Source organism: Ailuropoda melanoleuca, chromosome 1 (assembly GCF_002007445.2).
Source record: "Ailuropoda melanoleuca isolate Jingjing chromosome 1, ASM200744v2, whole genome shotgun sequence".
NCBI lineage: Eukaryota > Metazoa > Chordata > Mammalia > Carnivora > Ursidae > Ailuropoda > Ailuropoda melanoleuca.
This window is the reverse complement of record NC_048218.1, coordinates 106,492,054-106,506,303: the sequence shown is the minus strand read 5'-3', so window position 1 is coordinate 106,506,303 and position 14,250 is coordinate 106,492,054. Positions and strand designations below refer to the sequence as shown.

At 40.1% G+C, this 14,250-nt stretch overlaps 1 protein-coding gene across 1 annotated transcript; it reads left to right on the top strand.

Annotated features, from left to right (window-relative positions):
- Window positions 1-473: 473 nt before the first annotated feature.
- Window positions 474-5,586, top strand: RAP2B (RAP2B, member of RAS oncogene family). Its single transcript, XM_011221187.3, has one exon. The coding sequence runs from the start codon at window positions 939-941 to the stop codon at window positions 1,488-1,490; it is 552 nt and encodes a 183-aa protein (XP_011219489.1). The 5' UTR covers window positions 474-938; the 3' UTR covers window positions 1,491-5,586.
- Window positions 5,587-14,250: the final 8,664 nt, after the last annotated feature.

The following is a 14,250-nucleotide window of genomic DNA, read 5'->3' as shown; positions in this document are numbered from 1 at the left end:
AAAGATGCCCCACTCGCTACTCTCGCACTCAAATGCCCTTTGGGTCTCCGGCCCTGAGACGACGCACACTCGCTGGAGCCTCGGAGAGTGGAGTCCACGAGCTTTCGATAACGGGAGTCGGCAAGAGCACAGCCCAACCCATTACGGGAGCGGGCCACCGCGCCCACACGCTTCTCGCAGAGCCACCGCCCTTATGCACGAACCCATCCTCCCACACCTTCATCGTCTCACCTGAGCTTTCCCAGCACCCCTCAAACACCTACACACTCCCACACATTTCTCATCCAGCTCCTGGACCAGAGCCTCTCGCAATCCGCTCCACCAGACTCAAATCCTTAGCCCCGCCCCCGCCTGGCCCCCCGGAAAACCCGGAGCGGCGGATCGGGCGGGCGCGGCCGTCGGCGCACTGGGCATGCTCGCCGGGGCGGGGAGGGCCGGGCTGCGCGCGGCTAGTAGGAAGCCCTCGCCTCGCGGAGGCTGCGGGAGGGAGAGCGCGATGGGCCGCGGCGGTGGGCGCACTCTCTACGGGGACTCATGCCACGCGCGTCCCGCTCCGGCGCGCAATTAGCAGCCACCTCCGCAGCCCACCGCCACCACCTCCTCGCTCTCCAGGGCGGCCGCGGCGAAGAGCTGCAACCGTCGCCTCGCAGAGGCTGCCGGCATTGTCCTCCCGGTCCGCCGCCAAGGCTACCGCTGCCGCCGCGGGCTGCTGCGGGGCCCCGGACCCGCGCCCCAGGGACGCGCCGCCGCCTTCGCCGGCCCGGCTCCCGGCCGCCGTTTGGTGATTTCTGCGCCTTGCGCTCCCTAGCCACTCTCTCCTAGGTTTTTCTTGCAAGGCTGAGGAAGAGGAGAAGTCGTCCAGCCGCCAAGCCCAGGCTTTCTCCGGCGCGCAGCCCCGACGGGGCCGCGGCAGGCGCGGCGAGAGCGCCGACGGAGCCATGAGAGAGTACAAAGTGGTGGTGCTGGGCTCGGGCGGCGTGGGCAAGTCCGCGCTCACCGTGCAGTTCGTGACCGGCTCCTTCATCGAGAAGTACGACCCCACCATCGAGGACTTCTACCGCAAGGAGATTGAGGTGGACTCGTCGCCGTCGGTGCTGGAGATCCTGGACACGGCGGGCACCGAGCAGTTCGCGTCCATGCGGGACCTGTACATCAAGAACGGCCAGGGCTTCATCCTTGTCTATAGCCTCGTCAACCAGCAGAGCTTCCAGGACATCAAGCCCATGCGGGACCAGATCATCCGCGTGAAGCGGTACGAGCGTGTGCCCATGATCCTGGTGGGTAACAAGGTGGACCTGGAGGGCGAGCGAGAGGTCTCGTACGGCGAGGGCAAGGCCCTGGCCGAGGAGTGGAGCTGCCCCTTCATGGAGACGTCGGCCAAAAACAAAGCCTCCGTGGACGAGCTGTTCGCAGAGATTGTGCGGCAGATGAACTACGCGGCTCAGCCCAACGGCGACGAGGGCTGCTGCTCGGCCTGCGTGATCCTCTGAGGCGCCCGCGGCTGCCGCGCGCCGGCCGCGCTCTGCGCACAAAAGCCAAACGCACCCGACTCTAAATGTGATTTCTCTTCTTGCTTTGAGATTGGAGACGACTTTGCATTGGCCGGGGTGTCCCGGGAGCCCGGCTGGCCTCCGCGGCCAGCGTCCCCTGCCTCCGCCCCGTGTCCGAAGGGGTGCCCCGTCCTCACCATCCGAGACCCGGTGGAAATGTGGCTCTTGGAATCATGTACGTTTCTCATTGATTTTGGTTGACGCATATTTCCCCGTTTAAATAGCCGTTAGGGCGATGTATTGGCAGCTTGACACCGGCAAGCGAAAGTTTCAGCCTGGAAAAAAAAAATGGGGTGGGGAGGAAGAGTACGGGGAGAAGGTGGAAAGGGAGGGGGGATTTTTGTTTGTTTGTTTTTTCCCCCAACAACCTTTTCTAGTTCCAAGTTTTAAATACATGGAAGGAAGTCCGAGAGAACCAAATGAAGGAGCAGGAGGAAGGGAAGAAACTTTTGTTTTTTCCTTGTTTTCCAGGAGTAGCTGGAAATTAAGATCGGGTTCCTTTTCTGCCAGCTTGGAAGGGCAACCCTGTGACTGATTGTGATTTTAAGGATGTCTATGCAAAGTTGGATTCTTGTTACAGTGTATCCAATCTGAAGTATGCACATCTGAACTGGGACTGTAAACACTGATGCCAATACAGTGTGGAGTGCCAGAAAGTGTCTGCTGATATTTGTGGAAAAAAAAATCTATTTTGTTTACCTACTGTATCAAAGGGGAGTCTGGGGGAGAACGGTAGTATTTTTTTTTTTAATCAGCTGTGAAAAAAATGTTACAGATCTGCACATTTTTGTGTGTACTATTGTGTGTGTGTTTTTTTTTTTTTTTAAGTTTAGCCTTTTGTTCTTTTTGGTTGGCAGTGACAGGTTTTGATGACTAGCTCTTTAAAATACAGTACAAAGACTTCAAAAATGTGATTCAGGGCCCCCAGCACCCCTGTGTCTGCAGAGTGCCTTCAAAACTCAGCTGTTCCAGCCGGTGCCAACCTGTGAACTTCCCACCATATCCCAGAATCTGCTATTCCCCAGACCACTTCCTAGTTTCCTTTCTGTAATCTTCCTGAAGGAGCCAGGACAATAGGGCCTGTTGTTTGGTGAATTTCTTTATTATTTCCAGCCTTTAAAATGTAATTTCCATGTCTTGCAATGGGTTGTTTTTTTTCCCCTTCTTTCTTATTTTGCTTCATTTTGTTCAAATGTTCAGGTATTTAGCTCCCCTTTTATATTATTTTTTTTTTAATTTTGGTTATCTGTTCTAGGGTGTTCCTCCAGAAGCAAAGAGCAAAATTTTACTGTTGTGATGTACCAAGAGAATTCTAACTAATTGTAATTTTTAATTCCAGACACGCGTTTAATCATTGTCTCTTCATTTTAAGACTTTTAATACAAATGTCATTTTTAAAGAAACAAACCCGAAACTATTGTTTGTGTTTCTGTGTTTCATATTCAGTGATTTAATATAGTACCCTGGCTGAGGTGGATAGGGGCAGGTGCATGATGCCCCCAACAGAAATACCTCAGTGGCAAGTTGGGTGACATTACTTCCAACTCCTTAAATACGGAAAAAAATCATAAAGGTCTAGGAAGCCCTGGGGGGGTATGGCCATTATCAGGTGACTACAAGATAAGCTGGATATTGAATCTGTTGTGCTGACAGGGAGTAGTTTACCTCACTGTGGGTAGAGAAGGGGAGAAACCAACTGCTAATACTGCCTTAGAATTGGTAAAGTCTCCAATCACCTGGCCAGGTAGGGCAGCACTTTTAACTTTTCTTTTCTTTCTTTCTTTTTTTCGTTCGTTCGTTCTTTCTTTCTTTCTTTTTTTAATGTTTTGTTTAATTACATCACATACCAAGTCAAAAATATGTTTGAGGAAGATGATTTCCAATCCTGAAGTCGTACCTAGTAGTATTTTCTACAGTACATTTATATGCAGACAGTATCTTAATACTTGAGGTTTTGATTTGAAAATAGATCATTATATTAAAAAAGAGAAAAAACTTAAGATAAACCCCCTACTCCCCTTAAACTGCAATTTGTGGACCATTTTGACCTCATGAAATTTTCCTCCTAACAGTAGGAGGCAGTGTGAGCTTCTTCTATTTTATTTCAGTTAAGGGCCGCTTTACTAATATAACCTCTGTAGAATAAAGAAAGTATATGACTACACATCAAGAACACGTGATACACCTTAGCTGTGTGAAGTGTAGGTGAAGTCTTCTGCTGGGAAAGCCAAAAGAAGTTACAGGCCACAGGCATCTCTAAAGCTGTATTAACATCTTGCCTTAAAATGTGTCCTTTGCCCAGGTGACCTTCATTCTTCCAGCTTGGAGGAGGAATAGAGAATTGGCCTGTGACAGTCATGTGGCCATTTTTTTTTTTCATTCTTGATCTCACATAAGCTTAGAATCACTCAGTTGAAAGGCAGTATGTATAGGATAAATTAGAAATTAAGAGAACTCAAAATTTATGTCTTCGCAAATACTAAGTCTTGCATTTGAGTACATTTCGGTAGATCTAAAGTGTTGAAAATTCTGAAGAGCCATGCCAAGTACTATGTGAAGGATTTTTTTAAAAAGGCACTTGGTGACTGTTTCTTACAACTTTGTTGTGTTTTTGGGGTTTTTTTTGAGAAACCTTTGACATAAAGTGCTGCCAAATATCTGGCTAACTTAAGATAAGTATATATTCCTGAAAGGGAATATTTGAAAACGACAAATTGGAAACGAACTAGGTTGCTGAGTGCATTAATCATCTTCACACAAGATTTAGTCACTTGCATGACTAAATACTTTATAGGTCTGAGATGCCAGGGCAGAAGATTTTCATAAGCTTTTACTGAGTACTGTAAAATAAGTGCTTTCTGGATTCTCAATGAAAGCAATTTTGTGTGTGTGCCTGGAGCAGAAATGTAGTAGTTCTGGGTTTTGTAGCTTTCTCCATTATTTTTCTGACAAAATTGAGAGACATTGAGGGCACTGTTTTAAAGAATATGTCCACTTATTTGGCTAGTAAGAGCCCCTTGTAGTAATAAGGTGTGAAAAGATAGGCTCATTTGTTTCCATGAAAAAGTTGGGTTGACATGAGAGTGTTAAAGGAAAGTTTGCCCTAAGGCAATCGCCTGCCCCAACAGAAACTGGGTGGGAAAGGAACCTTTATCTTGGAGAGCAAAAGTTAACTTTTAAATTTGACCCCTGCTGTTTTTTTAACAACTTTTCCTTTTGGTCCCTGTCATCCAAGCTTTCTGTCATCTCAAAGGATTATTTTTGTCCTCCTTTGGTAAGAACCTCAGAAAAATAGAAGGTATCGCCATTGGAAGTCTAACATTGTCATGTTTGGGATTTATGGCTTAAGTAAAACAATTTCTGGGCTGTTAAAATTAGAAATAGACTTCACTGAATCACATATTAGGATCAGATCTGTTTGGGGTTAGAATTCTTTAAAAATATGAGGCTTCGTGCTTCCTGACTAGTTAACCTTTTCTGCAGGAGGGGATCAGAAAATGGCTCATTTCTTTGGCCTGTTCTGGTAGTTTCATAAATGTTTTCTCTAGCATGTCATTGCACCTTTTAAGTCAAAGTCCAGTATATCTCACAGGTAGGGTGGGAAAGCGAGAGAACACTGCTTCTAACAGCTGACGTTGAGAAATAGATGCAAGATGTCACAAAATATATATTTACTTTTCACAGAAGCTGGAATAAGCCGCCTACTTATAAAGGAAGCAAAGATTTAATTTAGAGATCACCAGTGTTAGTTAAAATGATCTCTAACATTTGTCACACTGTCCACTTAATTGGGAAAAGCTTGCTAATATAAATGTCCTTGTGAAAATACAGCAAATTTCTAAATACTACTGATAGAATGTGGTATTTTTTATTATGAGATTTTACTCAGACTACTGGGAATAATTGAGTGCATTTGACTGAACGTGGTGCTAGTTCCAGAAGATGTATCTGATTTAAAAACAATGGATTTTGATGGTTTGAGAAGGCTTTAGGATTATCTAGCCAGAGGTTTTTAAACTTGTCTACATATCAAAATCACCTGGAGGTTAAAACACATACTGCTGGGCCTTCTAGTTTCTTATTTAGTATGACTCGGTATGAGCTCATACTTTTCATTTCTAACAAGATTCCAGGTGATGTTGATATTACTGTTGCCAGGAACACACTTTGAAAACCAATAAAACAGTCCAAACTCCAAATGAATACCATATCAAGAGCCACCTAGATATTTAGGGACACAGGCCCATGTCACACATTTTAGAATGCTACCTACCACAAAGTCATAAAACAAGCTTAATTGAAATTTATAGGTGAAGAGGGCATAGACCATTTACAGTCAGACTATTAAACTGTGGAGCATGGACCTGTAGAGACACATTACAGGTAGAGTGTTTGACAGTTTTCACTTTATCATGTGAACAATTTGGCTGTGGTTTTCAGTGTTAACTTCAGAAGTTGACTAAAATGGGAAGAATAGGAGCATGGCCTAAATAATCAGAATCAACTTTTCTTCCCCTCAAAAACTTTGAAAAGAATGTCTTAGTATTTGTCTTCTCTTTGTTTCAAGATTAAAAAGCAAGGATTTTAACTTTCCACATATCCCAGCAAGGATTCTAAAAAAAACACAAAACAAAACAAACTAGAGAATTGAAGTCTTTGCATCATGGTAAGCACATGGATGTGTCATGTGTGTGTATGTAAATGCACTCATTTCTTAGCCGGACTTCCCCGGAATCCGTTCTGTGTCCTGTGGTTACAGAGTCATTCATTCTGGAACAGTGCATACCAGAAACCTGCCACACATCTTGTTTTCTTACGCATCTTAATCCTTTGGAAGAATGAGAGTTAATCTGTTTTGTAAATTGGAGGGCGCAGCTATTTGTAATTTTCCTTTGGTTTTAAACAGAAATCTTTGAGGAAATGTTTTCTTAGAACAGAAATTATGTGCTTTTTTGGTCCAGTTGACTAAACAGTATTTTTAAAATGAATTATCTGACAAAATCATGTATGGCTAAGTTTATCAGATGTTTGAGTATGCTTGGTTGGCTAATTTGTGTTAATTGTGCAAATGTAACAAACACACTGTTTTTTTGAATAGAAAAGAGAAAGATTATTGATGCCTTCAGAATACAGGTGTCCAAAAATAGCCCGAGATTATTTCTTGATTGTTAAGAATATGTTTGCCGTGGGAGTTCATATACATAGCTGAAACTGATTCATTCATTATTCAGTAAGCATTTGTTGAGCACATACTATTAGCGGTGGTGTAAGGACTAATGCTTAAATAGGAGGAAGCCAGGCAAAGGAGTAACACTATTGTCCTTTTGTCACCGTAAGTAAGCTGGGAAAATAGCATATATTAAACAAAAGGAGTATGTGGAAAAGTGCAGCTGCATGTGCCATCAATTATAATATAATACTGTGGGTCTGTCTGGCAGACAGGTAGAGTAGGTAAATTGAAAGGTATGTGGATATTACAAATAAAAATGGATCCCATGAGGTTTGAGTAACTAATAGTTGTTTTGTTGCACGTGAAACTGTAATTTTGTGCGTCGTTTCCCACTTCCTTTTTGAGGTTAGCTAAAATTGAACATTTAGAAATAGGAGATCAGGTTGCTTCCATATTTTCATGTCAAAGGAAAGAGAGGGAAATGGAGGGAAAGACATGAGATTTGTATTCACTGTTTACAAAAAATTTTTTAATGAAACAAAAAAGGAAAATACGATTTAGATTATATTCTTTTAAAAAAGAAGCAATTGTTGGCATACAGTCTTTTGGGGTTCTTCACGTCAAAAAGATTCAGGGTAAGATATCTCTTTTGTAGGAGATATTCTTCTAAAAATGAGTATGCCAAAGACGTAAGCGGACATTTTATGTTTGTTAAGCTTATGGTAATTTTATACAAAGGCTCTGGTTCTTATGCCTTTGGTACTTATTGGAAGAAGGCAATCAGCTCTGAGAAGGAAGTCTTGGGCAAAAAGCTGTACGAGGTAACAATAATAGCAATTATTGGAAAACTATAGGAATTGATGGGAATTGTAAGTATTAACCTCCTGCAGTTTGCAAGATGATTTCTAGTGACTGTTTTATGTAGACTATCTCCTGAATTAACAACATACTTTTTATGTGGGAAGTTAGAGAACTACAGAGATAGCAGAATAGTTCATCTGAAGGTACTTCACGGCTTATTTTTTTAATCTGATTATAGAACCATTTATGAGATGCAAATTTACTACATATAGTTTTATAGTGAAAGTGAAGGTCTTAATATTTTACATCTATCTGACCATTTATAAAAAGTTTTCAAAATTTGGTTTTAGTCAGGAATTCAGAATATTTTAATGTTATTTAATATTATACATATTAATATAATATTTTTAAACATTCTCTTTAAAGACTAACATTATATTGAATAATATCTCATTCAAGAAAAGAGCCTCTATAGAGATCTGTACTAGCATAATTCTATATGACCATATACGTCAACAAAATATATTTTAAAATATATTTTAGATAGTTTTGCATTCTACGTTGTAAGTGGGTAAGAGAATTGCAAAAGTATTTTTCTGAGTTTGATTTCAACATTATTTATCACCTAGTAGAAAAAGGCTTGAGTTTGCAGTTCTTTACTCTGAGTGGGGTTACTTAGCTTTATTTCGTCATAGTATCTGTTATTTTTCTTTTTGTATAGCATTCATTCACATATGGTTTATGCAAATTGTTTTCTCTGTTACAAATGTAATCTGTATTAATTGATAAAAAAAAATCTAAGAACTGATTACCTAATGGCTATACAAATGTGTTTTCTGTGTAACAGTGTAAAGAGGGACGTCTTTTTCACACTGTTTGAGGTCCAGACTGAGAAAGACCCAGCTAGTTAGAGAAAGCTGCCCCCTAAACAGATACTACTTTCAGGTTTGGGCATAGCCTCTGTGCTTCATTTTAAAAAACTAATGAAGGAAGTTTTTTAAAAAATTCAATAGGAATATTCATCTTAATGTTCTTAGGACTGCCTAAAAATATTTCCAGACCATCTCTTCTTCCTCACTAATCTTGAGCAGAGGTCAAAAAATGAGAAATAGCCCAAATGCATTCTTTTTTTTTTTTTAAAGAGAATCTTTTACCTGGAAAGGCAGAGACAACAGCAAACACAAACTTAACCCAAAGAACAAAGCTGTTTTTCCTGCATCTTTGTACAAACCAGCACTTATTTTGTTATCGAGGAAGCATAAATAGTGGGAAGAGCAATAACATATTTTCCTTAGTCATCTGGGCGGCGTTCAGCAGGAGGTCTGGTGCCCTTGTTGCTCAGGCCTGCGAGCTTGATGGAGCGGAGGGGAATGAAGGGCAGGGCCGGCTGAGGTGGAACTGTTCCCCAGCCCACACCCCCACTCCTGCATGCCTCCAGTACAGAGCATTTCCTCGTGTTCAAATTTGTGATTCACTGTGACTCAGGATTTACTGAGGCTTAGTTCTGCTACCAGCCACGGGTGAAGAAGTCTATGGGATGGCATGATAATGCTACTGTAATCAATTTGACTCTAACTCAGGATTTCTCAACCTCAGAACTATTAACATTTTGGGCTTGATAATTCTTTTCTGTGGATGGCTGCTGTCCTGTGCATCTTAGAATGTTTAGGGGCATCCCCGGCCTCTACACCCCTAGATGCTGACAGAAGCCCCTCAACCCAGCCGAGACAATCAAAAAGATCTGCAGACATTGCCAAACCATTCCTTGGGGCCAGCGACATAAAAGCCCCTGGTTGGGAGCCATTGCTCTGGACTTGACCATGTAGAGATGGAGGAGGCAGGCATAAATCAGAGATAGTAAACTTTTAAGACTTCCCTTACTCCAAGAAACTATTGTGGAATCCAAGATAAAAAACAAACAAACAAACAACCTTTCCTTATTCCAGAGCATTACAGTTAATGCTTTTCTATTAAAATATCAATATTCTCTCTTGTGCTTGGGATGTATCACTTTGATCAGCTCATTAAATCCACATGTAAGAGAAAAACACAGTATTCAGGGATGGAGATTTTAGTTACCTGGAAGGAGAAGGAATATGATTTAAAAGGAAGGTGTGCTTTGGTTGGGGTGATGAACTTGGAGAGTCCAAGAGCACCTAGGGCATGCTGATGACTAAGTGGAGGGACCTAGACGTATAGAAGGAAACCTGCAAGGGAGGTCAAGGGCAACAGTGTTCTCGTTTGGTTTGGGGTCCCTTAGACCGTCATTGGGAGACATCTGGGAGGTTTTCAGCCTTACTCAGCTTCCTCCATTTCACCTCACAATCTCTTCCCTGTTTATCCAGGCCCCTGTTCAACATCTGGACTCCTCACTTTGGGGGAGAAAGGATGTGTTTTATGCATCCTGTCCCTCTTTATTTTGCCTTTTGCAATTCCTCCCTCCCTCCCTCCTTCCCCTCCCTCCCTTTCCTTCCTTCCTTTTTCTTAGCTACCTTCAGAACACATGACTGAGTTTGTCCAGGGTGGACTCCTGCTGGTTGACTGCACGCACCTACCTGTGTCCAAATCCCTTAGCCAGGCTGTCAAGAAGGGGACAGCAGAGGCAGTGGTGATTGCTTTGGAATGAAGTGCCTCTGGAATCTGCAGTCTCCAGCCAGCACATATGCTGTGGCTGCCAACCCCCGAAACACAGCATTAAGTATCCTGTCAGCAAGGTCATTAATGTGGAATTAACTCAGTGACCATGGATATTTGATTTATTCTGAACCAGACATGGTTGTTTTTGTTCTAAGTTTTAAACGGAATAGATATGTTAAAACCTGTGCAATATCCCCCTAAAAACTTTAAGCCACCAGACAATTAGACACCCTAGGGGTAAGACGATTGTGACTCTACATTTCCTAATGTTCCTAGTAAGTAGGAGATGTAACAGTTTTGTAACTGAGTGAGAACAATCTCTAGCCCATCAAAAGGCTCTAATCAGCCAGAAGAGGTTCTGTAAGAATGATAGGCAGTGAATGAAATAATTCTGTACAATAAAAAGTATTGTTTGGTGAAAGTGGATGAGTGGTTTGGGTGATTCTCGGACTTGCTTCTCAAATTTAAGAATAATCTTGTATTAGAATGAATTAATAGAAATATTTCATTCTCTGTAGTATCTTTACATTAAACTGAAAATGGAAACATCAGATTTAATTGGCAATGTGATCACGGTTAAGATAGAGAAAACAGATTTCGTTTATCTAAATTTCCTGTTTTTCTTACACTCCTTTTCCTCTTTTATAATCTGTGCTGTTCTGCAACATTTTTTTTCCCCTTATCTCTAGCTTTTAATGGCTTTGGGGAGCATTATATTTTCTTTCTAATTAAAAAGTTTATAATGAGAGAAATATTCAGTTATGAATCACTGTAGCCAGTAGCCAAGAAAATATATGTATTCATAAATTTACACATATAAATTAATTGTGTAGGATGTTTTTGCAATGTCATTATTTGTGTTTACCTTTTATAGCTTAGAATGATTTTTCAATGCAGTGTTTTCGATGGAAATGAAATTCACCCTTTTCTTTGATTAATTACCATTTGACTACTATTTGAAAAAAAAGTAATTATTTTCTTAAAGTACTATCATGAAGGCTCTCTACATTTTGTAGCAAATTACTAACAAATTTTCTTTTTAACCTTTTCCTCAGAGGAGTAGCATTTATGAATAGAAAAAAGCATGCATGTGAATTACCCAAAAGTCATACAGTAGTTGTTTGGGTTTATCATGGTGGTGGTGTTTTTTGACAAAATATTTGCCCTCTTAATTACAAGTAATATAATTAATGTGTACTAGCTTATTGGGAAGCATCAAAAATGCATGCATAGGGGGACTATAGTGCCATTTTGCTGTTAACAGTTTTGGATACTGTATAGAGTAATAACACACTAGAAATAAATAAACAAAATGTTGGCCTCCTAGAAAGTTATTTCTGTTTAGTCATTTTAATATGCAATTAAAAAAAACTTCATGATGAAAATGATGACTTAGTGCCACACAGTGAGAATCACCAAGTTTCTTATTACAAAAATTTTCTCACTATCCAAATTCTTTTTTTTCCCCGACTTCCCAAGTCTGCCCATTATGACTATTAAAAACACAGTCTTTCATTTGCTAGAGAATATGAACAGATTTTGTTGTCTGCAATTAATTTCAAATATATTTTAAAGTATTGCATATCAGAACTTAAAGACATTACAGGAACATGATTTTTACATTTCTACTATCAGAATACAAACTTTGTATAGTGTCCGGTTTCACTAAGCAGTAGGACATAAATAAGGACTATAGTAGAGAAACTGAGGAATTTTATGATTGTTGTCAATATCAGTGCCACTGAGATTTCATTTCTTTATTCAATTTGTGAAACAAGTATTTTCTTGGCTATTCTTTATATGCATTTTAGAGCAAAAATAAAATCTCTAAGTTTGTTATTTAAGAAATTGATCTTTCAGAGTATTTTTCTTTTGGTATTAGTCTTTAAAATATAGTTGACCTGAATAGAGTTAAAGCTTTTGCCCCAAATACTAAAGTATGGTTCCTATAGCAACCATAATTTACTCTCTTATATAACTCCCTGCTTCAAGCCATGGTTAATATATGCAATATAACTCTAATTAACTTTCATCTTTCTTTAGATTAAGTGTGTGGTTTCTGGGAATAGAAGGTGGAGGAAGGTGGAGATTGATGCTGTGTTTGTGAATCTGCAGATTGAAAACAGGAGGATTGCTAAGTAATGGAAGAAGGATTTACTTAGGATTTCAACCATAATATTTTACATTTTGAATCAGGAAAAAATAATTATATTAAAATGCACATTTAAATTTATGATGTATAATATGCATGAATGAAGTTTGTTAACTGATATTAGAGTCTCAAAAAATAATTATTAGAAAATTTAGTTAGAATACTGTATTATATAAGATGATGAGGTTAAATATTTATTTAACTCATTATCCTTATTTTAACTATCTATAGACCATGAAGAATGCATTCATGTAGTCAATTAAATATCGAACACCAAATAAGCACTGTACCAAGAATAAGAATCCGCCTGTGCCTTTAATATATGTAATATGCTTATACACTGAATTGTATTACTGATCTCCTCCACTGCAAGTTAAGTCTGTAAGGTCAAGACTCATCCTTTATCCCCACTGCCTCGAAGAGCACCTGGCATGAATCCAACAGTTGAATGAATGAATGAAGAATTAGTCACAAGAAGAAAGGAAGTAAGTTTGACTAGAACCCTAAAAATAGGTTACAATTACCAGAAAAGTTAGAATATTTCAAAGTCCTGCATCAACTGCAGGCAAACATTACAGAATGAAACTTGTGGCCTGTTCTTTTATTCATTAATGCTGAAAATTTATAGTTTGGAATAGCAATGCTATGATAGTGTTCATGGGACTTAATTTTCTGTAAACTTGTCAGGAACAAAATCAAAAGGGTTCCAAACAGAACTTTTGGGAAATTAGTATATTTTGTTATAAACCTGCACCCTGCTTTGCACTGGTTTTCCAAATGCAGGTATGCCTTGGTTTAGGCAATGGATATGATTATGAGATTACTAATATAAAAATTTAATCATATGGGATGCCTGGGTGGCTCAGATGATGAAATGTCTGCCTTTGGCTCAGGTCATGAACCCAGGGTCCTGGGATCAAGTCCCACTTCTCCCTCTGCCTCCCTCTCTCTATCTCTGTCTCTGTCTCTCATGAATAAATAGAGAAAATCTTTAAAAAAAAATTAATCATTTTTTTGAGATTTTATATATTTATTTGAGAGAGAGAGAGTGAGTGGAGGGAGGAGCAGAGATAGAGGGAGAAGGATAAGAAGACTCAGCGCTGCATGCGGAGCCCTACAAGGGGCTCAATCTCACGACCCTGGGACATGACCTGAGCTGGAACCAAGAGTCAGATGCTCGACCGAGCCACTCAGGCGCCCCAAATTTAATCATATTTAAGGTGAAATTAAGAAACTTACTTTTTAATGCCCCATCTCTGAATCATTTGAAAATGGATAAAGTATTTTGTAATACCATAACAAGTAGCTGACACTTCCAATTTCTATTATCACATACCGGAATTTTCTTATGTTAGACATTTGTTTCTTAAATTACGTTATCTTTTTAATTTGAACACCTAGAATTCTATTTTTCTGAATGGCAGACTCTTACTAAACTTGGTAGTATTGGGGCACCTGGGTAGTGGAGTTGGTTAAGTGCCAGACTCTTGGTTTCAGCTCAGGTCATGATTTCAAGGTCCTGAGATCAGGCCCTGCACTAGGCTCCACACTCAGTGGGGAGTATGCTTGAGATTCTCTCCCTCCCTTGCCCTTTGCCCCTCCCCCCACACTCTTTCTCTCTCTCTCTCTCTCTCTCAAATTAATAAACCATAAAAAAACAAAAGATCAAAACTTAGTACTGTTCACCCTGGTCATGTTTGCCTGGATTATTTCTAACCTATGACTCAACTTCTCCTCCCTGTGTCTTCCTAAGACTATTCGCTGAATGAAACTCAGGTCTCTTCAGATTTAGAGTACTTTTGACTAACTGGTACTGAAGAGAATTGCTGTCTAAGCAATAGTTTCAAAACTTTTCAAGAAACCTATAAAGTAATTCACTTGAGAGAGCACCTAGAAATATGTAAACTAGTAGAAACAAATTGAATTTGCATACTACAACA